General features: G+C 39.7%; 1 protein-coding gene across 9 annotated transcripts in view; it reads right to left on the bottom strand.

The window, feature by feature from the left end:
• Il15 (interleukin 15) overlaps positions 1 to 26,865 on the bottom strand; it is a 72,317-nt gene that overhangs the window by 12,916 nt on the left and 32,536 nt on the right. For 8 of the 9 annotated variants that reach the window (XM_037206134.1, XM_037206129.1, XM_037206130.1 and 5 more), the window contains 3 exons: positions 2,639 to 2,734; positions 1,406 to 1,503; positions 348 to 432 (listed from right to left, as the gene is read on the bottom strand). In XM_037206134.1, coding sequence (XP_037062029.1) covers positions 348 to 432; positions 1,406 to 1,503; positions 2,639 to 2,650 — 195 coding nt within the window. In that variant the 5' untranslated portion in view covers positions 2,651 to 2,734. Of the gene's footprint in view, positions 1 to 347; positions 433 to 1,405; positions 1,504 to 2,638; positions 2,735 to 26,865 lie in introns of those variants that run through there. The other variant, XM_037206135.1, reaches the window with a different exon arrangement.

Below are 26,865 nucleotides of genomic sequence, written 5' to 3'. Positions count from 1 at the left end.
TTGAGAGCTACTGGGAGAGGGAGAATTATTCTCTTTTGATGGTGTTCCCACTCTGATTTTCCCATGTTCCTGTGGATAGCCACATCGCCATGTACATACTGGTAACACTAATTGGATTTAGTGGGTTATCAAAAAAGCAAAGGAAAAAAAAAAGATACGAAGTTGGGAGTGGATACAATGGGGAAACAGAAAAGGGGACTTAAGAGGAGTGAAATGAGAAGCAGATATGATCATATTTTCCTATATTCATGTATGAAATTCTCAGAATAAAAATTACTATACAAATAAAATATATCAAATATGAACTTTAAACAAAAAGAAAAGAAAAACAAAAAATGAGTACTCACTTGAATATCAGATTTAATAATATTTAGATCAGCTAACACATCTTCCCAGTTGGCCTCTGTCTTGGGGAGACCTACCCCGACACAGCTGAAAGACAACCCAGAGACAAACACTTGAAAGAGGGCTGCTGTCTAATTGCGTACATAAGCAGGGACAAGCAAGTTCGTTCCATTCTCACTACGGGACAAGTCTAGTCTCATTCTGTCTCTGTGATCCAACAGCCCAATGGGTGAGTAGAAATGTCAAATATACAGTACAACTTGATACTTCTGAGCTAATCGAGGCAGACTGTCCAACCTTGAGGATTGGAGAAAGGTTAATCAGATCGTTTGTTAAGTAACCGCATGCAGTTTGTCACAGTGAAACCGGAATAGCGTCTGATGTGTGGCGCACTCAATAAACATTCTTGAATTATTAGTTTCCTTGAAGCACAGGTTCCACAAGACTTTCAGGGCTAGCAAGTGTAAAGATTAAGCACAAATCTTGACAACTGTGAGAATAAGTGTCCCTTACAGTATGTTAAACATGCCCCTTTCATGATGTTCCACTATTCTAATGCTAAGGACTATTTCATGAACACTGAAGACTTAGCTCAATACAAGATGGATGATCACAAATTTATTCACTTTGGTTAAAACTGAAATTTAATATTCAGAATAAAAGACACATTGATCACGTGACTGTGGAGTGATTCTTATAGCCGCAAGGAAAACAATTATTCTCAGAAGGGTCATGAGCAGAGCATATCAGCCAATGACAATCCGCCTAAGGAGAATAATTTACATGCAAGATATCAGTAAATGGGATACTTATAGCAAGAAGCTCGATTGCTTTGGGGGATAGAATACACATATGGAATACTACCAAGGTACAGAAACCCTCAGTTAGGTATTCACCAAGTCCCCTGAGCTTCTCCACGGTCACCTGCATGTCCTACCCTGAAGACTGAAGACCTACACACAAGTAAACTAAACATAGTGCAGTTTCATCCAGAAGAAATTCAAGGACAAATGATCGTGACTATTAACATGATAATAGTTATAATTAAAGATTAAATTACCCCCAAATGAAGACATGAATGCCAACCTCAGTTAAAAAATGACTGTTTAGAAGGAAACACAAGTAGCACGAGATGGATGTATTCCTCATATATGGTTTCTGGAAAACATAATCATAGACACGATGATAGAATATCTCTAGTTGAAAACATGTAAGTCTTCATTTCATTATATTTTAGGTCCAAAATTGTAAAGATGTTATTTCACAATCAATAGTCTTTATCAAAAACAGTAAAATTTCAGTGATTCTTCTGTTTTGTTTTACTCTAATCTCCAAGTGTCTCATTGAACAAATTCTCCAGTAGACATTTCTCCAGGTCAAGGTCAATGATAAACTGACTTTCCTAGCAGTTGACATGCATGCCCTTAGGAGTGAGTAGTCAGCTCTTTCTGTTCTCACTGGCTTCCTCTCACCCCCCCATCCTTTTTAATAGATCACACATTATATACAGCACAGATTAGTAATGGGAAACAATAACAAGCAACTAATTGTACTTAATTTCATGTGAGTATATGGAAATTAAAACACATTATTATCACATGGAGAAAATGGATAAAAATTTAACCGATAAAGGTATTTGGGCCAGATAGTGCATGCCATAACTCCTGGCACTAGAGAGGCAGAGACAAGTGAAATTCTGTGAGGTTAAGGCTGATCTATATGGTGAGTTCCAGGCTACCCAGGGCTACATAGTGAAGAGACCCTGTCTCAAGAAGTGTATAGTCTCAAGAAGTATATACTTTCCCATTCAATCAGCCATGATGTGATAGCTTTTCCTGGTTATTTAGAACCTTATTTGTCTGAGACAAACCCAGATTTGATTCTTTGACCTGATGCTTTGGTGTTTTCAAAGTTTTTATAGTTACAGAGAGCAATGTCAGCCAATACCTCAACCACCAGAAGTGGGTGTTCTATTTAGTCTCCACAGAAAAGATGCATAACACCAGACCTTGCCCTCAGAGGCATACTTTATGTGGTAGATAGACATTTAGAGAACAAGGGAAACTGAGCTAAGTAAGATAATGCATTACCAATGGCATGGGGAGAACGGGCAGACTGTTAGTCTTGTTTTCAAAAACCCACATTAAAATAAAGACAAACCTTGGGAAAACAGATGTCTGTCACAGCCAAAAATGTTTAGAGAATTTTCGTGCCACTTATTATAAACTAGAGCTGAGATTAAGGTGACCTTATAAGAAACGCAATATGCTATTTTTGTTTGCTTTTTCCTTACCAAAATTTTCATTACTTAACGCCCAGATAAATGCATAAGTGTTGAATAGCTGGCTATGGTGACGGGCTTCCAGCAGCCATCCATCCAGAACACCTCCTGGAAGACAACAAACAGTAAATGATGACAATCAGCATCACAAATGGGCAAGTGAGGGGCAGACAGGGAAGAAGCATCTGCTCCCCAAGGGGACCCCACATGCTCCTTGACACATGCATCACATCAAACACCCCTGAGAACATTTGGAAACCTGCTCTGGCCTTATGACTGCCAAAACTAGAACCAGGTTTGCTGGGTACAAAGAACAAAGCCTTTCCTTCTCCCCACTGTGTCCCAGATCTAAGAGATTCCAGGCCCTATCAATCAGAGTTAGAGGTATTCAAATACATAGACTCAAATAACCACCAACTTATGGTCTAACTTATAGTAACAGCTATATCTACAGGCTTCAGAGAAACATTTTAGGTCTGCTCTTCAAAATAATAAATTAGAACGCCATTCAAGAATTTCCTCAATAACAAAATTATGTTTTTTCTAACTCAAAGTAGAGGAACATGTAATGATTAAACACTCCCATTAAACTTCATTTCATTAAAATATGTAAACTCAAAATGTGTGAAATATGGACAGTTTTCCTAGACATAAAAATGATATGTATTAATTGAACTTACCAACAAAAATATTAATATCTTTTGCTTCACTCATATAATTTATCACAATTAATTATCTTAATTTTTTACACTTTTAAGATGCTTTCTAATTTATAAATATTTGCTGTAAATTATGTTACCTTAATTTTACATTGTGTGCATGTATATGGGACTATATATGTGTCTGTGTCTATGTATGTCTATGTGTGTCTGTATGTGTCCATGTGTCTGTGCATCCTTGTGTGTGTGTCTGTGTGTGTGACTATGTCTGTGTCTGTGTGACTCTGTGTGTGTCTTGTGTGACTATGTCTGTGTCTGTGTGTGTCTGTGTGTGTGACTGTGTGTGTGTCTGTGTGTGTGTGACTATGTCTGTGTCTGTGTGACTCTGTGTGTGTCTTGTGTGACTATGTCTGTGTCTGTGTGTGTGACTGTGTGTGTGTCTGTGCATCTGTGTGTGTGTCTGTGTCTGTATCTGTGTGTGTCTGATGCATATATCATAGTGCATGTGTAGAAGTTAGAGAACAAACTGGGGGGCGGGTGTTCCTCTCTCCTACCATGTGGGTTTCTGGGATCAAACTTAGGTCATCAGGCTTGTCAGCAAGTATCATTAACTACTGAGCCATCTTGTCATTCTGTATACATGTAATTCTTAAAAGGGGGGAAAGCTAACATTTATCGGGTATAAAACAAGATGCTAGAGGTACGTGGGCAGTGCCGTGCTCCTGTGCGGTCTTCACCCCGTGTTCCCCCGCGTGGCTCTGGCATTGGACTTGCCCTTCCAGCAGCAGTTCATATACTAACCTTGCAATTACAAGGACCAGAAAGGCTGAGCCTTGTTTACACCTATGGCTGATGTTTGCACCCAAAGCCTAAGTCACCTGACCCACAATGGAAAGCGCAAGCAGCAGGGAAGACTCAGAGGCAGCTTGGTCTTCCCAGTCAGCCTCAGCTGACCTTTGTACGGTTTCTCTTTACTTTCTGACCTACACCTCAGTAATGCTTGATTAACTTTTCCTCCGGTCTCCTGATGCCCTTTGTCTGGGAAAGTGTTCTGATTGGAGCCTTTTTACTAAGGACAACGACTTTCCAGCTCACCAGGAACAGGAGCTTCTTACAGTGTATCTGCCTGTGCTCCTGGCATGGTAAACTGCAAGGGACAGGCCACTTAGAGGAGGCAGAGAACTGGATTTAGAACTGAGCAGAGGGGAGTGGGGAATGGGAATGTGTTGAGGGCTGCAGAACAATCCGTGTGGCGTATTTCCTTTCCATGTTGCAAGTCTTCAGAGCAAAGTGTTATTCTAATCCTAGCTTGACAAATGGGCAGATGTTAGCTATGAGTGATGACTGAAATCGTGTGACACTGGGTTCAGCACCCGAGAAAGGACTTGTGTACCTGAGCAGTGTGTTTAGAGAGTGGTGAGTCATTTTCTTAACAGCATGAAAGAGGGCAATACAGTGGGTGTGTGCCACTACTGTCCAAAGCAGAATCATTTTCTACCTAGAGCCAGGCAATTAGTGGTTCAAACTTGAAAAGTTTTGTAGTTTTGCTCATAATTACATCAACATCCACTACAGTTTGAAAGTAGCTGCAGATAATGAATGGGGTTGGCTGCATCCCAATTCAGCTTCATTATCAAAATAGGTGGCTGGTGCTTGGGACTCACCAAACATCTCTTGATAAATAAATATTTGTTTTGCTAACAATGCCTGCCTCCTGGGGATCCCTTACTCCAGCCTCATTTAAGCACAGCTGAGAAAGTCATATCATTAATGTCTTGCACCTCATACTGGCAGTTTTTCAGTAATCATTGTCAGGCTGCTCCTGGAGGGGGTGAGTGGAATTCTACAGGAATCCCACCTAGTTTCCATTAGAACAAGTTGTTAGGGAAAAGTCAGTCTGGCTCACAGTTTCTCCATGTGCTCTGTCCTTCTTGTGTGCACTTTCACCATGGTGAAGCCACGCACAACCCCAAGTGACACTGTCACCAAGGCCAAACTGATAAGGCTACTTGGTTTTGCCCTTTCTCTCCAGAGCAATGAGTTCAACACACCTCTTTTCTTTAGAAGTGGCCTGCCTCAGGGAATTTATAACAGCAACAGGCAATAGATTGGCACATGACTCTAAAGCTTACCATCCACCATAAAACAGTGCCCAGTTAGGATGCTTCATGCTTTGAAAATATCACCTCACACCAGGCGGTGGTGGTACACGCCTTTAATCCCAGCACTTGGGAGGCAGAGGCAGGCAGATCTTTGTGAGTTCAAGGCCAGCCTGGTCTACAGAGCAAGATCCAGGAAAGGAGCAAAACTACCCAGAGGAAACCTTATATTGAAAAGCCAAAATAAATAAATAAATAAATAAATAAATAAAAATTAAAAAAAAATAAAAAAATAAATTACCTCACATAAAGATATACAGGCATACATATGAAATAAGTTAATGTTCTTGGGAATGATGAAAATGAGATCAGTTGCTCAGTTAACAAAACTATTCCCAGAATAGACATCACCCGTGGAATTATAACTGAACTGCCAGGTACTGAGCATAAGGTTTGGGCCAATATGCAAGCACTATCAAGAAACATTAACTAAACAAAAATTAACTTAAAATTGATGTAAAATAAACAGAAAAAAATCTAGTTTGTCATTTACAATAGATGAAGAGCACACACAGGAGGCTATGCTAGGTGGGCTTTTCTAGGTTTATTTTATTTTATATTTGATACTTAGTAGAAATGTTTCTAAAGGCTATTTTCATAAGTGTTCTTGAAAAATTCTAGACTAACCAGCCCTGTGGGACAGACATCCTGGACAGCTTCTTTGAAAAACATAACACCAAAACTGAACCCACTGTCCAAAAGCAATCAGTCATTAGGCTATTTCAGTCCAGAGATACACTAAAAGCACATTACTCCAACACTCATGAAGGAAGAAGTTCTGCTCAGGCATTTTGCATGGGAAGAAAGCTGGAAATTATGGCAGAGAGCTAAAAATGACAATATATCATCTAAAAGGGGTTCCAGAAGGAAACAGAAAAGAGAATGGAAAAGATTAAGTAACCAAAAATCCCCAAAAGGAAACTTCAAGGAAGCAAAGAAAAACACAAGCATTCACACTGAAGGAAGATAAAGAGGGTAAAAATAAAATAAGCAATGTAAAGGATTGACATGCTCACAGCAAGAGTCAGACAGATCTAATGATGTTGTACAAGGCCAGGAAACTCCGCTTCCACATCCTAACAGAAGACCACTTTAACCTGTCTGCACTGGACACAGCAAGCAAAGCTCTCTCCCACCAGATCTTAGAAAACATAAGAACTGGGCCTGGGGAGATGGTGCAGAGGTTGAGAGCACTTGAACTGTCAGCATGCCTTTGCAGAATTCTGGTAATTATATACACTCATGAAATCATCACAGCCACCATGACATGCACCATATTTATCTCTCATGTGCTCCATCCTTAACTCTAATGCGAGGCAACTACTGACTTATTCGGGAACATTTCCATACAGTAACAGGAAGCAAAGGGCATGGATGGTTGCCTTGGGAGACAAAGTATGGAGAAAAGAAGGTGTAAGTTCATTCTAAAATTACCATTTTTATTTGGGGTATTTTAAGCATATATTCATGTTGACCCATTGAAACACTCAAGAGAAAACTTAACTGTTGAGGGGAAAAGCAAGCCAGATAACATGTAATTTTCAAATTCATTAAAAGGCAAATGATGCAAAGACAATTGGAATACTCTTACAGAAAGTGATGGTCACAGTAGGCAGAAAAGAAACACACACACACACACACACACAGAGAGAGAGAGAGAGAGAGAGAGAGAGAGAGAGAGAGAGAGAGAGAGAGAGAGAGAGAGAGCAGGAAAACTTATTCATGGAAAGTGGCAATACTGAGACCATACAAACCAGTAACATTCAGTACACATGAAAATATAATAAACAGTAATTTGCTTAAAAAACAAATATTAAGATTAGTATGGGAAAGATAAATTGCAAAATATGTTTATAAGTAGTTGAATAGAACAGAAAGGAAGTATTGTAAACATGTGTACTGGGATAGTACTGGGAATTCAGGTGACATAGAGTAGAAAATAAAACCCATGAGAAGACAGACCGAGTATGAATGTATACCCAGGGAACAGAATAACCTCAATTATATGCTGAAAAGTAACAGGAAAAAAAGTATGTTAGGTTAGTGGTCATGTCCTCAGGAAATTTCAACATAAAGATCAGTAGGACAATTAGTGTCATGTCAGTAAAATTTTCCAATTTCTGTTCTACCAACACTGGGCCCAGCTGATTTCAAGTTCCTAATGGTTTATGGTTTATCAACCAGATCAGAACTGTCCTGATTGTTGACCATTGATCCCTTGTGGCACTAAGAGATAGAGAGATAGATAGATAGATAGAGATAGAGATAGAGATAGAGATAGAGATAGAGATAGAGAGAGAGAGAGAGAGAGAGAGAGAGAGAGAGAGAGAGAGAGTTCTGTTTTTCAGAAATAACAAGTTTCAAAGCAAGGGAAACACAAACAGCATTCATAAGGCTGGTGTGGGATTCAAAGTCTTTATTCTCAGTACAAACTATAGTCTCAACAACTAGAAAATCCTCAAATTACATCTGAGAAACTAGGATTGTGAGTTAATAAAATTGAGCTAGTGAATATTAATTACACTGTTTCCAGTAATATTTATTATAAATCAATAGCAAAAAAATGACTTAAATACTGTTATAACTACAAAGTGATCATTTAGTTATCTTGATGTGAAAAAAAGTTATTATGGACATTTTATTTAATTTAAATGCCCGTGAAAGCATAATAATGAAAATTATTACATGTTTTCATAGGACATACATTGAATAAAATATATTTATTTTATTATGCATTAATTACAAGGAGTTAAAAATGCAACGAACACATGAAAAAATAGAATAAAGTATTAATAAGATAAACCAATAAGTCACTGACATAGGAAAAAATGATTAATAAAACAGAAAGTTCCTTGAAAAAAGTATGTTAAAAACTAAAATAAAAATTCAAGTATACACATATTAAGAATAAAAATGGCCAGTATGAATTTAATTTGAATAAATAATATAGTTTTGAAAATTAATCTGAACACTGATTAAATTCTAAGTAAATACAAAGCAGCCTCCCAAGAAAATGAAGTAAATCTGATTATATTAACATCCTCAGAATACACTAAAATCTAGATAAAATTTATTAAAAGGAAGTTTCTAAGTTCTTAACACAAGTTTTTTCAAAAACTCAAAAAGTCTGTGTATTGGTGTAGTAATGTAAGATTACTCTAATTCTGGGGCATCAAAATCTGGTATCAAAATTATGATATAATATCTCCCCCAAAGAAATTACTACTTATTATATGGAAATAGATGTGAATCCCCAAAATAAAATACAACAGGTTTCACCCAGGAGTATGTCAAGAGAATAATGTAAAAGGACGAAATAGATGTTTATCTTTGAAGTGAATATGATCAGGACCAGAGAAGCTCTCATTCCATCAGCCATACTCATAGACAAAAGGAGAAAAGCCATTTATTTACCTTGCAGGTAAAGAAAATACTTCATAAATTAGCATAAATCACTAAAAATAACAGTCAAAATATGCTCTGAAGAAGGCCACTAGGATACAAAAGAACAGGTTCTGGCAGACATAAATATGTATCAGAAGCTTAAGGGATGGAAAGATTGAAAACATAACACAATGGCCTAAAAACATGAGTTCAAAAAAGACTAAGCCAGGGAGACCCCGAAAGGGGAAATGGCAGGGAGCACAGGAGAGAACAACACCCTCCTGTCCTTACAGAAGGGCTTCCTGAAAGGATTCTGACTGCTTTGGCTTGTTAGTCACAGCTAACATGACCCTACAGCAAGCAATCACAGCCATTCCTGTGCACACTGAAAACCTGCTCTGTGAAAGCAAGCAGCATTTTGCACTTTGGTCTGGATGTTTCTGAAAGAGGGTCACATATTCTAAATGACCTACACCCTCATTCCCAGAAAAGCTATTATTAAAAAGATTTGTTTGTGCTTTTTACAAAATGGATGGCATTTCAGGTCTCCAGAGCACATATTTGCACATGCAGTACAACGCAACATGCCTTCAGGATAGTTCCTGGCAGCGAAGAGATTAAAACTAAAAGAGTCAAGCATGTCGTAGGAATCTGGACACTATTGCAGGGCCTTGGCAGCGCTCTGAAGCTGAGATGGTCCTCGAGTGTTCTTCCCTTTAGGAGACAGGGATCAAAAAGTTTGCAAGTATCCGCCCTCTTCCCTCACTCCTGCTCAAGGTGCATTGGAGGACAGTGAGCCCTGAGAAGTGTGTGTGTCTTCTTGGGAATGAGGGAAGAGAAATCTCTGGAGGGCTATCATTTTGAGATTAGCAACCCTTAGGCCCAACAACTGGTATAAAATGGTCTTTATTCCTGGGGGAAAACAACCACACAGCTACATTCACAAATGGAGGAAATGGGCATTTTTACCTCAATACAATCTGATCCTAATATAATTATAAAACGTTAAGTATAAATTTACTTGGGTGAGACACATTTAAAAGTCCCCTTCAGCACAATTTAGGGCAAAGGATTGAAGTAAAGTAGACACAGAATTACTCCTGGGCCAAAGTCCATATGCCAAAAGAAGACATTTACAATTAGTTCCTGAGACTGACTTCAAAACAATCTGTCAATAAAAAAGCAAAATGAGAAGTATACATTCACTGTGCCCTTCAGACAGACAGATTCAGCAGGGCATCCTGGACTGCAGGCTGCAGCTGTTTCCCTGAGAAAGTCCCGCGAAGGCCTTGCAGACGTGTGCAAGTTACCCACAGTGATGCTCGTATTTTGCCTAAAAGTCATCCTGAGTTAGTAGCAAGCATGCAATCAACATTTCCTTCTGTCTGTCTGCTTCCCAATGACAAACTGACCCTACTTCACCTCAGGAAGGATCCAGACTGGCTAGTAACCATAAGGATATAAACACCAGGCTTCCAGGACAAAACTTGCTAAGCCCTCCTATTCCATACCCTCCCGCCATGTCTCACAGTAGGACTGCTCAGCAGGTGATGCAGAGGGTCTTAGCAAGCAGGGCAGCTGTGACCCAAAGGCTTGGCTTCCTTAAGCCTGACTTCCACCAGACTGTCTGGGTCGGAAATGGGGAGGAAGTGAGAAATGTGTCATTCCTAATACCAGCTACTTTCTAAAACCATCAGTCATTAGAAGAAAAATACTGACGTACCTTTCTAAAGAAATACATCTTATTCATGCAGTAAAAAGGAGAAAAATCATTAACACATGAAATATGAAAAACGGAGTGTATTTAAAAATGATATGGGGCTGGAGAGATGGTTTAGTGATGAAAAGTACTTACTACTTTTGTAAAGGACCCAAGTTTGCTTCCCAGGACCTATGTTGGGAACTCATAGCCATTACATCTCCAGCTCCAAGGGATCTGATGCTCTCTTCTGTCCACTAGCACCTGTACTCATGTGTACAAACCCCATGCAGACATATATTACATACATTGTCTAAAAATAGTAAGAAGTCTTTAAAATGGCAGAAAAGGAAGTATTATAAAGATCAATTGGGAAGTTAAATGTAATAGGGTTCTTTGTTAATTGGTATTTTTCAGACCTTTAATGCTTGGCATTTGTGAATATTTTTTTTTTGTTTCTAAAGAAATGTATTAAAGTGTTCTCATTTTACCCTTAACTTGGGATTTACTTTCTTAGAGAGCTTGTACAGTTCAGTCTTGGTTGTCACCTTGTTTAGCCTGCAATAAATTAAGAGGAATGCCTATGGAAGGGTCAGAAAGGTTCGTTCCTTTAAGGAGTAGTGGGGAGGGAAGACCCTCCCCTGGTGCAGGGGAGGGGAGACCCCTCCCCAGTGTAGGGGAGGGGAGAACACCCCCCATGTAGGGGAGGGGAGAACCCCCCCTACCGGTCTAGGGGAGGGGAGAACCACCCCCACCCCCCCACCCCCCCACCCCCCCACCCCCCCACCCCCCGTGTAGGGGAGGGGAGACCCTCCCCTGGTGTAGGCGAGGCCTCCCTCTGGTGGCATGAGGTAAAGTTCCTGTTGGCTGTTCTTCTCTCTGTGCTGCTGAATGCATCTCCTCTGATGCTGCCATCTTCAGTGACGTTGGACCCCACATCTTCAGTCTCCCAGCATGGACGTAAAAGGAACCTTCATGCCTTCACCCTCAGGCTGGCACTGAGGCATGTGGACTGAGCAGTTCTCTCTCCAGTGTGCGGAGTCCATTAAACTCCCGCGCTCTAACTGTGTAAGCCAAGCTGATAACGCCACATTGTAATAGTGAGTCATTCTATCGGTTCTGTTCTGTGGAGAAACCAGATGAATACAGAGCCCAAACGCTACAGAAGTTCAGGTCCATGAACCCGATCCCCGCAAGCTAATACCTAGATATGTTTCCAAACAGCCAGGTGAATATCTGTCTCCCAGCTCTCTGCCTCATCTGATCTTATGCTGTTTCCCTGTTTCTTTTCAGGGAGGAAATGAAGACATAATCACTACCATGGTGGGCTCAGTTTTATCATGAAGAGAATAATAAAATGCATACACTACATAAATTAGCTATGAATACACATGTGATAAAATCTCCTGATGGGAGGGAGAAACATCTGTATCACGGGTATGTGGGTAATAAGTAATATCAAACACACATTTCCCAAAATAGAGGCAGCTTTGGAATCAGGTGGCAATGGAGGTAGGTATTAAAAGTGGATAACTTTGACTAGGGAGGAGGTTAGTGCCTGAAACCACTGTCTCATCAGACTCTTTTAATGACGCCACTGTCTGAAGAAGCTCTGCAGGAAGTCAAGAGATACATGTGTGGACAAGAAGCATGGAGCCAGGCTAGCTGTGACCTTCACAACCAAACTGAAAAATCTGACTGAATATTCTAGACATTCTAGTCTCTTTAGACAGTGATGTTGAGCAACAGTTTAATTTGATAGGAATTCATGTGGTATTTTAAAAATTCAGTCACTATGAAAACTCAGCCCAGGAGTTTACTTCTCAGATAAACTGTGGCTCAAGCATAATAAACAGTCCTGCTTGAATGAATTGTTTTACATCTCCTGGTCATCTGTGCTCATTCTTTACAGGGAATGAGAGGCTGTCAGTGCTGAAAGTATGAGAACTGAATTGATTGCATGTGGAAGGTACAGGTTGACAGCTCACTCTGTAAGTACAGTTCTGGTCACTACCAATTAAGACCTTCACATGAATTCTCTCTGTTTCCCCAACACATAAGTTCAACAGAAGCTCCTATCAGGATGGCTTTGGGTTGTTGCCTCAATATCTGAATTTTCAAGTATCTGCTGTGTCATGTTTTTCTTCATTTGACCTCCATATAGAAGCTAAACATTAATCTCACTGCAAATCTGTTCTTGGTATTTCTTGCTCATGTCGCCTATAGAGATCTCAGTAAAGAAAAAAAAATAGAAAAGATTTGTCTGAAAATGTCTTATAAACCATTTCTTCCACCTATAGCTCGCTTCTGTCTCTTTAATGTTACCTTCTCATGTTTATACAACTGTTTTTCTAAGACCGAAAAAAGAAAAACCTGGAATGGGATCCTCTACTTTCCTCTTCTTGCAGACTGATTTCAAGACCCCTCACCCTTGATGCCAAACCATACTGATACTCAAGTTTCTTTTACCAGATGGCAGGGTACTTGCTCACATTTTAAAGAATCTCTAGATTACCCATAATGCTGAGCTGAATGCAACTTCAGCACTATGGAGATGAACACACTAAAGTGTTTAAGAAATAATGACAAGAACAAAAGTCTGCCCAGGGTCGGATGTTTTCCCCAAACCTTTTTGATCTGTGATTATTGGATCCTGGTGTTGAGCCCAGGAAAGGGTCAACTTTCCATGGCAAGAGGGAAGTGAGCCAGGAGTTGTTAAAGGACTTGAATGACGTGCTCCAGCTTGCCACAGTGATGAACAGCCAAGAGGAGAGGCCATCTGCAATCCACTCTAACAACAGTTTATTACACCACGTTGTTTACCACCCCCTAACATCTCAGAACTTTCAGAGACTGTCTCTCCACTCTGTATGGGCTACTGTGCAGAAGAAAGGAGTCACATTGCTCAGCACTCAGAGCCTATATATGAAACTACACATCTTGCATTACTGACCCACAGATTCAAAAGGCACTTCTGAAAAAATATATTCTAACCAGAAATTTATGATTAAAATGGCTTTGATCAAATGTTTAATGCTGAAAATATATAATTCATGATAAAACTTTATACAAAGAACTCAGTTATCAATATCTCCCACAGTTATACTGCCTAATAAAATTAGAAAAAATCATCATTATTAAATATTTCCTAGATCTGCAATTTTCTCTTAAAATCATATTATAATTTAAATTTTTTACTTTAGTTTTAATTATACACATGTGTACATGAGTGAAGTAGCCGGAGATGCCAGAAATGACATCTGGTCCCCTAAAATCTAAGTTACAGGTGGTTGTGAGGCACCTGACCTAGGTGGGTGTTGCGAACCAAACTTGGGTATTCCACAAGAGCAGAAAGCACTCTAGGCTGCTGAACCATCTCTCCAGCACCCTGCCGCCACACACACACACACACACACACACACACACACACACACACACACACACACACAAATACCATAACTTCAGAAGTACATAAGGAGGCAGCAAATTCGGGTGTTGGTTTATTAGTAACTTGTATGTGATGGTAATGGTTAAGCTTATTTTTGCTGGTATCTGAGCAAATGTTTAGAAAAAAATACAGCTCACCAAAATGGTTTTGAAAGTGGAAAGTACACATAAGAGCAAGTTCCACATTAATAATTTCTTCTGTATACAAGAGCAGTTCAGTTGTTCCAATGCAGACTATTTAGAACTAGAAATATTGTTTACAAGACTCATATCTCAGCTGATATTACTTCAATAAATTTGTATGCTAAATTGTAGTCTATAGACAGTATACTACCAGCAAAAAAACAATGGCACTTGGCCTCAAAATCTACAAAATGGATCATTAAGTATCTGAGAATTATACACAGCTTACGGAGAAAACTCCCTGCAGAAACAGCCCCTTAGTCAAGCCAACAAATGGCTTAGCTTGGGCACCCACAGAAATACTGTACACATCTAGCTGAAAAAGAGTCTTCTTGCACTTCGGAAACCAGTCAAGTGCTTCTCTTGGGGCGAAGGGTTTTCTCAGATTTCAGTAGAAACAGAAAACACGTAACTTAGAAAGCATTGAAAGGTGTGTGAAGAATCCAGTTGCCTCAGTCTAGCTCCTTCAGCCACTCAGGACTGTGCTAGAATGGAATCTTATCAAGCAAAAGGCACGAAAAGAAAAGAAAATGTGTTTCCTGATCACAGACAGCATTTTGGCATCAATACTGCTCATGGTATAACTCACAAATACACAGCTAGTTGGGATCACTAATTACTCTTTTATTTATTTTCTTATTTTTAAAGAGAATTGTAGAGAAATGCCTTTGTTGTTCAGTTTCCTTTTGAACACCAAGTCTCCTGGCTAGTTTTATATCAACTTGACACAAGCTAGAGTCATCAGAGAGGAAGGAACCTCAACGGAGAAAACGCTTCCATAAATTGGGAGGTAGGCAAACCTCTAGGGCATTTTCTTAATTAGTGATTGATGGGATAGAGTCCAGTTCATTGTGGGTGGTGCTCCTCCTGGGCTGTGGTCTTGGGCTCTATGAGAAAGCAGGGTGAGCAGCCATAAGCAGCACCCTCCATGGCCTCTGCATCAGCTCCTGCCTCCGGGTTCCTGCCTGGTTTTGAGCTTAGGCACTGATTTCCATCAATGAACTGTGATTCAGGTTATGTGAGACAAATAAACCCTTTCCTCTATGAGTTGCTTTTCCTCATCATGTAACATCCCAGAAACAGTAACAATAACTAAGACACCAAGAAACCTGTTTCCAGACCAAATAGAAGATTACTGAGACTTTCATTACCCTTAAAAAAGTTGCTGCCCCTTGTTGTGGATGCTAATCACACATGCCAACTCCTAAGAAAAACTGAAAGGAATCAAGATTTTCATGACTCATCTCACAAAAGAATTCAAAGCAACAATCCAAAAGTGTTTGACGAAGAGAGGAAGGAAGAGAGGAAGGGAAAGAGGAGGAGGGAAACCATGTTGTAATGGGGTATAGGCACTCTGTCTTACATCATTCAGTTAATACAGAACAGAACTGCTATGTCACTGAACTACAAGACACGTCAGGTGTGAACTGGCACCACCAAATATCACAGATTTCAGCATGTAAGAGTACAAATCCATGACCATGGTAGTAAAGAGAGGGCCTGCGAGATGAATCAGTGGGTAAGGGCACTTGCAGCCATGTCTGGGGACCTGAGTTCAGTCCTCTGAACCCATATGGTGAAACTGGAAAGGTAATGCATTTCTTTAAAAGAAAGAAAAAGTTGAAACAAGAATTTCTAACAAGGCAGAACTGAAATGAAAGTATATTTGCTGCAGTGAAATAATCTCCAAACTCTTCAATGATAGTGAGGACCAACTCATATGAAGCATGTCTCAGCAGCTTCCTTATTGTTTCAAATGTCGAAAAAGATACCCAAAAGGCTCGGTGTCCATGCACAGGGAAGTGAGTTGGGCAAACTGTGCAGCTCCTCCCTACAGAAGGCTGGTGGAAAAGCTGTTCTGAAAGAGAAGAGTCAGTACTAAGACAAAGGATATGTCCAAACACCCAAGACAGACACAGCCCTAAGTAAAACCAACACTCAGTGCTGAGCTGTTAAAGCAAGCAGGATGGCAACACATAAAGATGCTTTCTGATCAACTTTTATGGAAGTTTACTTTATAACCGAGACATAAAGCCCTCTCCAGGAAGCAGCTTTACAACAATGCTTTCCATCAACGCCTGACAGAAGCTGCCATCTGATGAGTTTCAGATGGAAATGGAATGGAAACAGTGGCATAACATTGATCCCACAGAAGGAAACACATAGACCGAGGAGAGCAGACTCTGGGACACGGTACTGGTGGCATATTCCTCCCTGTCTCTCACATACATAGTCATACTTCTCCCTCCAGCTACAATAAAACATCACACTATCAAGCTAGACAATCAGCACACTAGCTTCCAAAGCACATGGCCTCGGCAGTCTCTCTAACAGAAGCCTACAGCTTTATGGAGCCACGCACTGACAGAATGGCAATAGAGATGGAAAACAAAACAAAATGAAAACAGATAAACAGCTGCTTCCCTTGCACGATGGCAGCATTGAAAACACACAGCAGCAGAGGTGCCTCCATGGTGGAGGCCCCTCTTGTCCTTCTTAGGCCAAATGGCAATGCAAATAGATTCATTCTGTGTTGGTTGTTATTGTCCTAATTTTATTAGCAGGAAAAATATTTCCCTATGCGCATGTTATCCCTAATATCTTCCCTTCCAGTGAGAGAAGTTATAGCGTAGGCCCCATTTATAATTTTACTGTTCATTTAATTTACTTTAACACTTTAAAATGTCATATGAAGGCTTTGACTTGTCAAAACTGAGCCATCCATCTCAGGCAGAACCCATCAAAATGACAGACAGCATCAGTGTTTCTCACAATATAGAACAGAGGAAATGGCAAACCCAACTTTTTAGAAGACAATGTGTGTCCACACTAATTGTGCTCTGCAGTGTTATATTTGGCATTCATTTAGTATTTTAGTCATCTATCTTGGATAGCAGAAATATCTACATCTCATTTAAAATGCAATCAAGTACAACATTAAAGGAGAAGTAGCATTCAAGATAAATATATTTCTGGCCCAAGAGACTAAAGAGCCATGTATCTGAGAATACAAAAATCTGTAGTTGGAGTTGTCCTGTGTTCACCTGGCTCCTGCAGCCACTCAGATCCAAGTAACACACAGAAACTTATATTACTTATAAACTGTATGGCTGTGGCAGGCTTCTTGCTATTTAGTTCTTATATCTTAAATTAACCCATTTCTATAAAGCTATACCTTGTCACATGGCTTGTGGCTTACAGGTATCTTTACATCTTACTTTTCATGGCAGCAGGGCTGGCAGCGTCTCCTGACTCAGCCTTTCATTTCCCTGAATTCTTCTCTCTCATTATCCTGCCTATACTATACTTCCTGCTTAGCTACTGGCCAATCAGCATTTTATTTATCAATCAATCAGAGCAACACATTCACAGCATACAGAAAGACATCCCCAGCAAAAATCTTTTAAGAAAAGCCTTCTAAAGGAAGAACTCAGCCCTTCCCACATAGCAAGTCCCATATGATCTCCACCAGGTTTTGCTTGAACATGGACACAAGTACACACACCTGGATTTTCCTATCTTTACAAGACCCAGGAAAAGATTTCTCATTAGTCAAGCCCAGATTGTTTCCAACAACTGAGATATTGACTTAAGTACAACATAAATTATACTTGTATCATTTATAGTAATTTTGGAATTGTAAGTGTGAAAGCTGCAACCCAGTGGTGTGCAGTGACCTCTCCCTAAAGAGTGAGCAAGTAAACTAGATTTAAGCAGTTTAACCCATCATCCACACTATTTAAAACACACTGGAAGTGATTGTAGTCTGTGAGTTGACTGTGAGTTCACCTCTGGCCTGGCGAATGCCAGGAGGAGAGGTAACTTCCTATTTGGTCAGCATGGAGACAAGCTGTTAAAAAGAAAGCAATGGTACTATCAAAAAGTGTTATACCCTACTGCCCAAGAAATGCATGGCATGTTTACTCTATTTAAGATCAGTGGAACAACCCTTGTATCCATCTCTTCTTTCATGGTGGCACTAGATCATTTTTGTTCATGTGGATTGTTGTGATCTCTAGTTAATTATCTGCATGTATTTTATTATCATGGACATGATTTTTCTTTTCTTTATCTTTCTTTTAACTTGTGTGTGTGTGTGAGAGAGAGAAGAGAGAGAGAGAGGAGAGGGGGGGGGGGGGGGAGAGAGGGAGGGGGGTTCTCATTCTGTAATCAAGCTGCCCTATAACTCACTAAGAAGCTAAAACTCACAGCAACCCTCCTGCCTCAGAAAGCCAAGTTCTGGTATTACAGGCAAGAGCCACCATGCCTGACTGACTTTTCCTCAATTGATTTTGCATCTTCTGCAGTTCCCTTAGTGCCTCATTATGAGACTCACAGCCATTTAACTCAATTAACTGAGAAAAACGCAAAGAAGTAGAAAAACTGTAATTTCCATGGGTATTTGGACATGACACTGGTTAGCCAAATTTCTTCAGTGTGCTCACGAGACGGAGGATAGAAGGCAGCGTCAGGGTGAGAGATAGAAGAGGGCAGATTACACTAACAAACACAAGTTAACAAACAAATCAAAAAATATGTAGAGCATAACGAAGCATCATTTATGTGATGCTCGACCATCTGGACCTGCTGTTTTATGGGATGAGGGAGTGTGAAGCTTGCACTGGAGCCCTCTGAGGTGGTACTTTTTACAGCGGTATTTGCGACCCACACAGACTGGCTGTACAATGATATGGCTGCTTTCCATAAGGCCCATCAATAAAAATCAAGCCCTGCAATGAATGTTGTGTAAGGACAAAGCCCTGGAGTTCAGCCTGCTGTAGGCTTAGTGCCATTAATTCTGCCAATTCTTTGTGGTTCACAGATTTATGCTTCCCCTAGAAAGTGGGAGAATTATGGGAGGTGGGCGTATGGTGTGATAGATATCATCCCACAGTGTGTGGTGGGTCACATGACTACATCATGTCATACTGAACAGTTTACTGGAGATATAGCTGATTGGGGCATAATTACATCAGCCATGAATGACAAAAAAGAAGAGAGAAAGAGAGATGAGGGGGGAGAGAGGGGAGGAGGGAGGGGGAGAGGGAGGGAGGAAAGAAGAAAGGAAGAAAGAAAGAAGGAAAGAAAGGAAGGAAGGAAGGAAGGAAGGAAGGAAGGAAGGAAGGAAGAAGGAAGAAAGAAAGAAAGAAAGAAAGAAAGAGGAAAGAGGGAAGGAAGGAAGATGTCTTCTAGATGGTGTGAAAGGAAGGAAGCCAGAGAGATAGAAATTTTTTGAAAAATTAGACATAAAATTATATACATTGTATAGTATTGATTATCTGAGACAGAGGAGTGTCATGAAATACAAGCTCCCAGCTTGGCAAGCAGCATTGCTGATTGACAGTGTGGAAATATCAACCTCACTCCTAAACCATAAGGGCTGAATTCTGCCAACAAACTGCAATGAGCTGGACGATGGACTGCTTCCAGTGTCTCCAGACAAGAGCTTGCCTGGCCAACACATTGCTTTCTACCTCAAGGGACTCTGGAGAGAATATCTTGGAACCCATGTAACTGTGATATTATTTAAAACATTGTGATATTGTTTTAAGCCTCGATGGTCATGATTTCTTACACAACAATAGAAAGGCAATATATATAGCAATGTATTTCACTACAAGTTTTTCAGAAAATTGATATATAATAACTGTTATAGTTATTTAGTTTTGCACATGAGTATATATAATATACAACATACATAATAAATATGTATTTCCATGTATTTATTATGGAGAAATATTAAATGATTTAATAAGAACTAGTAAGACTACATGCAATGCATCTAGAGTAGTTTTTTGGGTAATAGTTTTCTTTATTTACAAGTTATTTTCTCTTTTATTTTTGAGATTATATGACAATTACATCATTTCTCCTTTCCCTGTTCTCCCTCAACCCTTCTGCATACTTCTCCTTACTCTCTTTCAAATGTATGCCCTCTTTTTTCATTAATTGCCATAGCATGAATATATGTATATACATATATTGCTAAATACAATCTACTCAGTCTGTATAACACTACTTGCATGTGTGTTTTAAGACTGACAATCTGGCACTGGATAACCATTGGTGTGCACTTCCCCAGAATAGACTATGGCTCCCACCATCAACATTCCTTGGCTGTCTGTAGTTCTTTGAGTAGGGCTGTCTCATGGCTTTCCCCCTGCCACCGTGGCATGTCTACTACTGTTGTCCTTGTTCAGCGCATGTTAGAGCAGTCAAGTCAAGGACATTTTATGGGTGTAATTTTTACATTATTAGGAGACACAATCTCACAGGAAACCTCTGGCTCTTACAATATTTCTGCCCCTTCTTACACAATGTTCCCTGAGCCAAACACACGGTAAGGCTGTAATATGTGATTATAGTAACGTCAAATGTTTTACAAAAACTCAGAGTTATAGACTTATTTTATAAATCAGCACTTCTGAAGAAAAACTGTTCTGGCATTTCATATGGCTGGGAACTCCATATTCTAGATATGCTATGGTTTATGTGACTTAAATTAAAGCTTCATATGAGATTCACAATAATATTATCAAGTAACCCTACAAAACCCATCAAAGTTAGTCATCTGAATTTGCACCCTACCTGCAATACACTTCAGTTAAGTGTAAGAAATAGATTATAACAAGCAAAACAAATACAAGATCTCAAAAAAAGACCCTTTAAATATATGGGGATAATGATAATGAAGCAGTAGCCACAAGTATTCTGGATATTAAAATGAATACCAGTTGAAGAGTTGTCTGAAACCCACAAACCTATAATGAATTGTCTAAAATGTCCACATTTCAGAACCCAGCCAGAAAGACCAAATTCTTTCTGATGCCTCAGTTTGCTTATCTATCTGTCTGGGTGCTCCAAAAACAGGAAAACAAAAGGAAATGACGCAGAACTCTAGAAGGAGCGCTGATGTGAAAGGCAAACTCATTATCTCCCAAGTGTGTTACAAGAGGCAAACATAGTCAGAGACTGGGTGTCCGATGCAGGAAAGCACTGGAAGCTGTAGGCCACTGGCTTATAATCACACTAACGGATGAAAGGAGGCCACAGAAAGGCTGGAGGAAGCAGACGGTCATGATCAAAGCAGGTAGTATGGTGATGAGGTAACATACCAAAACCATAAGGGAAGTATCTAATTTGGGTGACTGTGGTTGCCCGATATTCTAAGTAAATGTAAAATCATATATAAAATCATGAAAAATTGTGCCCTTGGTTATATAGCTACAACCTGAGAACTGACCTTGTGAATATTGCTCTCCTAAGACAGTGTTATCTATGTTACATATTATGAAGCAGAACACTTCATCAATTGCAAACACACGAAATCATTGCATGCTTCTTGTTTTCAATGCCCAAACTCATCAGTACTGACCCACAAAGAGGGGTTCTACTGTCAAAGGAAGAGGGTAATTTTACTACTATCGCCCACTGCAACGCTCCAATAACCATGGGAGCAAATGATACAACCATGAGCAAAGATGATGTCATATTATCTTCACTGAGCTCACACTCTAGGGAAGACAGACAAGCGCCCAGCAACTGCTGTTATATAGTGGTATATAATAGAGGAAGGTAATGTGTGCAACTGTGTGGGAAGAGCTCGGGTTGGGAAGGCTTTCTGCGAGAAGCATGTGAGTGGAGCTGAGACCTTCGGGGCAACAAGACTCTCATTGAGCGGGGTTCAAGCTGAGCTGGAAGCACATCCAAAGGTCAAAAGATATGAAACTATATTTGATATAGCCACAGGCTATGACTGACATACATAATAGTTGATACACAAGAATGTTTTGATAACTGTCCCTGTTCTTATGTAAATGTTAGAAATTCTGTTTTTATCAAATGGACAACATTGTGTTTTCAATTTTGTCACACATATCTCAAGAACCATAAGTTATAAAGTCACTAAAACTATAAACAGGAAAGATGTGTCAGCATAACCAAGCAGCCTTCTGTCATGAAAGCTTAAAAAGTGATATCTAGTTATAAATGATGTAAAAAAAAAAACAAAAAACAAAAAAACTACTTGCTTAAAGGAAAAAAAGAACTATACGTATCTTTTAGTGGTCAGAGCACTTGCTTAGCATGTTCAAGGCCCTAGATTTCATGGCCAGCACTGCTAAAAATCTGGCGCCCAACATTCGTGTTACGAATTCATGAAAAAGCTGTTTGCCTGTGGCCTTGTGAGTCCCAGCTCAGGCCCAAGCTACACTCAGCCGGTTGTGGTGGCACATGCCGGTAGGATTTGCTGAAGGAGGCAGAGGCAGGAAGATCCCGAGTTTGAGGCCGGCCTAGGAGGCTTGGGAGAAGCTTTGGCCTGGACTGAGCCACAAACAGTGGTGGGACCATGGAAGCAGTGGCTACTGCTCCACGTTGCCAGCTCCTTCTTATCGTGTTGGTCACTGTAGAGATGCTGCTACCTGGGATGAAGGGTTTACTGCTGCTGGTTCAGAGAAGAATTGCCAGGACCATCGTGTTACAAGAAAGCATTGGCAAAGGTCAGTTTGGAAAAGTTTGGCAAGACAAATGGTGGGGAGAAATTGTTGTGAAGATTTTCTGTTCTAGGGAAGAATGTTCATGGTTCCGAGAGACAGACATTTATCAGACTGTGATTGCTCCAAACCACAGAGGAGGCAAAAAAAAAAAAAAAAAATCCGCAGGAAACCATGACTACGCCTAACAGTGACTTTGAAATCTTCAAAAAGATGACAGGATCCTACAATGATGATTCCACATGGACTATGATAAAGCCATTAAGCCGATTAACACCATGGAAAAATCGACTTTGGACTACAAACTGGTCAGGACAATTTCGAGAGGACTAGCTGAGATGATACAGCCTGACAGACTACTTGAACAAGGACTTGAAACAAGCCCTGAACTTTCCTTTTATGCAGAGAATGGACAAATGATACAGGACTTGACGATTAACCCAAAAATTTTCTTTTCAAGATTCCCTAAAGATATCTTCACCCCTAGAAAGCAAAAAGAAAAAGAGAATATAGATATGAGATAGATCATTGAATCTACTCTGAGAAAAAAGATAAAGAAATAATAGGATAAATAGGTAGATCACTGAATCTACACTGAAGAAAAAGGGGAAGATATAAAAATGACAAAAGATAGACTAATAAATCTATTATGAAAAGAAAAGAGAAAGAATATGGATATGATAAAATAAAAAGGAAGATTATAGAATCTACTTTTAAAAAGGAACTACTTGTTTTAAATAAGATAAGTAATGAAAATTTTTTGGTCTGAATTTATCAGATGTTACTGGACTGGACATTGTTAATATATATAATGGAGTTTTTTGTCTGGATCTGTCAAATGTTAATGGACTAGACATTGTTAATGTAATCTTGACTGTATATTGCATATACTTATTGAAGATAGTTTTTCTTGTATTAGTTATAAGCTTTTTTAATTTTAGACAAAAAGAGAGGAAATGTGGTGGTATTGTGTTCCCCAAAATATTGTGTACTCTAATAAATTTATCTGGGGTCAGAGAACAGACAGCCACTAAATACAAAGGCTAGAAAATGGTGGCACTCACACCTTTAATCCTAGCATTCCAGAGATAGAAATCCCTCTGGATCTCTGTGAGTTCAAGGCCACATTGTATATAGCCAAGCATGGTGACACATGCCTTTAATCCCAGAAAGCCAGCCTTTAATCCCAGGGAGTGGTGGTAGAAAGCAGAAAGATATATAAGGCGTGAGGACCAGAAACTAGAAGATTTTGGCTGGTTAAGCATTCAGGCTTTTGAGCAGTAATTCAGCTGAGACCCATTCCGGATGAGGACTCAGAGGCCTCCAGTCTGAGGAGACAAGACCAGCTGAGGATCCGGCGAGGTGAGATAGCTGTGGCTTGTTCTGTCTCTCTGATCTACCAGCATGGACCCCAATAACTCGCCTCGGGTTTGATTTTATTAATAAGAACTTTTAAGATTCCTGCTACAAAAATCAAACAAGAGGATGGAGCAGAGGGGCAACCCCCCCCCCTCCGCTTGGGTTACACACGGAAACAAGAGCAGAGCTGAACTGCTGTGCTGCTCTTGTCCTAGAGGTGAGAAAGTGGCAGCTACCGAGAGACAAAATTTACTAACTCCCACTAACACTGGAAACAGCACAATGGTCTGGACTCTGAGACTCTCAGACGGCTGGACTTTCTCACAGAGGTGAGTCCTTCCTCCTGACACATCAGACAGCTGTCAATTACAAACACCAGTCAGCAGGAACCTCATCCAGACTGAACTGAAATGGTAGCCTAGTTTCTTATTACTATTTGCTACTTGTGGTCATGCAATATAAAAAATCCAATTGTTGGCCATCATAAAGAGAAAATAAATTTACCCTTCATTATGTGGGAAATTAAAACCTGCCCCACAATGTATGTGGGCTGAGATGGTCACAACAATCCCACTTATTTTGTATGCCTTTTCCAAAGTCTCTTTACTGAGGTGGGCTTTCTATTTCTCTACTCAAATCGTCCTATGTCCTCTCCCTACATGACTAGCTATGACCAAAATTGTATGTGACTTCTGAGGCAAGGACCTAAAGGGTCTGGCCTCTCTCTCCCTGTCTGCATGCAAGAAAACTCAGATGGGACATTGAAGATTGAGCAACACAGAACTTCCGATTATTGCCACTTCCAAGAGCCCAGATGAAAATGAAAAATTCTGGAATAAGCACAAGTAAGAAGAACAAATCATGCTATCAACCAACAAAATTATGAGAAATAATATATATATATATATAATTACTCTCTAAGATTTAAAGTGGGTGTCTATATGTACAAAAATAATGTACTGTAGATTTTATAGACTTATCTGAAATAAAATATTATCTTAAAAGAAATAAGAAAATTTCTAGGTTGTATTTGGAAAAATTTGATCTCTATAGAAAACTCTTGCAAAAGAAATATACCTTAGCTAACCTTGCAATCAATAAAATCATGTTAATAAAATACAATTAATCTCTAATATCTCTGTAAATTAAGGGAATAAATAAATAGACTCATTATTCATGGCTAGTTTAAGAAACTTCTTGGTTAGAGTGGATAGAATTCCAGAACTCAAATTGTTTTTATTTAAATACTATGAAAAATGCATTTGTTTGGTTAATATTCAAAAAAATGCAATGCCATCCCTTCGATAGCCAAAGAAGAAGCAACCCAACGTGTTGGTACCAGATTCTGCTTCGTGCAGCCTGTTTAGTTCTAGCTCATATTGCAATGCTTGTGTGAGCCAAAGGCATCGCTTTTCGTTTCCTCAACACCCAGGAAGTCAAACATTATTCTGCATTAATCCCATAGGCCGAAAATATTAGGAATTTTCTGATATTATTCTGTTAAAATAAAATCATCATTTAAGAACTCTGGATTAATTTTTTTGACCTACTTTTATAGACACGCTGAGAAGGTGCTTCAAGGTGCTAACAAGAAGGAAGAGATGATTTAGAGTCTATTTTTGGACAGCCTTAGGGAAAGAAGACACCAGTGACTGTTGTGTGCTCTTCCCTAAATGGGACACCTTTACTCCCCCCACCCAGGCCCAGCTGACACTGCCCAAGAGGGGATGGAAAGACTGTAGGAGTTGGGGGGAGGGGAGGACACAACATGGTTGTTGCAAACATGAGCAAACAGTGTCTGCGGCTGTCTGCACAGACCTGTACAGAAAGACATGAAAGCAGGAGGCAACTGGCTGAGAAGATCGGTGGGAGCAGAACAGGATAAGAGAGAATAGTAGGAGATAAATACGATTACAATGTATCATATACATGTATGTAATTGTCAAAAATAATTGACACAAATTTTTCAACTTAAATATTTATATAATTCACATATATTTATTTTATATACTACTGTAAAATATATGAATTATATTTTATATAATTTTAATATTTTAATACTTAAATTCAGTTTCTGTTACTGTGTGCTTACAACACAGATCATTTCTCGGTCACAAACATATGCATATTTCTCCCCATCATTACAAGCAAGCAATTCCACAGGAGACACCAGTTGACTCCCTGCTAACCCAGTACACTTCGGAGGCTGCCTACCTGAGACAGTGTCAGGTCTGATAGGTTGGTGGCTCCATTCCACAAAGCGGGAAAGAGAATTTCTCTAAGGCCAACTGCAAGAAGAGAGTAGAATGGGGAAGCTGGCAACTGTTTTAGTAACTATGATAGTAACGAGGAAGAAAAGGGTGAGGATATCTTTAATTTCTATGTTCTCCATTTAAGAAGAAAGCTTCCGCATTGGGAGAGCAGGGGAACAGGTGAAGAAAGGGCAAGAGGTGGGAATGGGGGAGCCACTGGTTGAGTCCTGCTCTCCCAGCCAGGAAAGCTCTCTCAGCAGAGCGGCCAAACCTGCCCTCACATTGTCCTCATGTGGCAGCAAATGCCGGGCCTGCCTATCCAGTAACCATAGAGAAATAGGCGTTTAAGTCACCTCTGTGCAGACATTAACCCAGACCCTGACGTCTACCATCCCACCAAGCACCTGCCCTCCTGCAACAGACACAGAAGAAGACGAGAAACTATGGTTCCCTGGGCCAAACTGGGTCAGAGACTATTTACCTTGTTGTGTTCCATATTTTTATTTCTTAATTACACACATTTATAAAATTGCATCTTAACTTATGTATAATTTATATTATATTTGAAATTATATATTATATACTTTTAACATTATATATACTTG

This window comes from Peromyscus leucopus, chromosome 5 (genome assembly GCF_004664715.2).
Source record: "Peromyscus leucopus breed LL Stock chromosome 5, UCI_PerLeu_2.1, whole genome shotgun sequence".
Classification (NCBI taxonomy): domain Eukaryota; kingdom Metazoa; phylum Chordata; class Mammalia; order Rodentia; family Cricetidae; genus Peromyscus; species Peromyscus leucopus.
The sequence above is the reverse complement of the archived record's forward strand: the minus strand, read 5'-3'. Positions and strand labels throughout refer to the sequence as shown.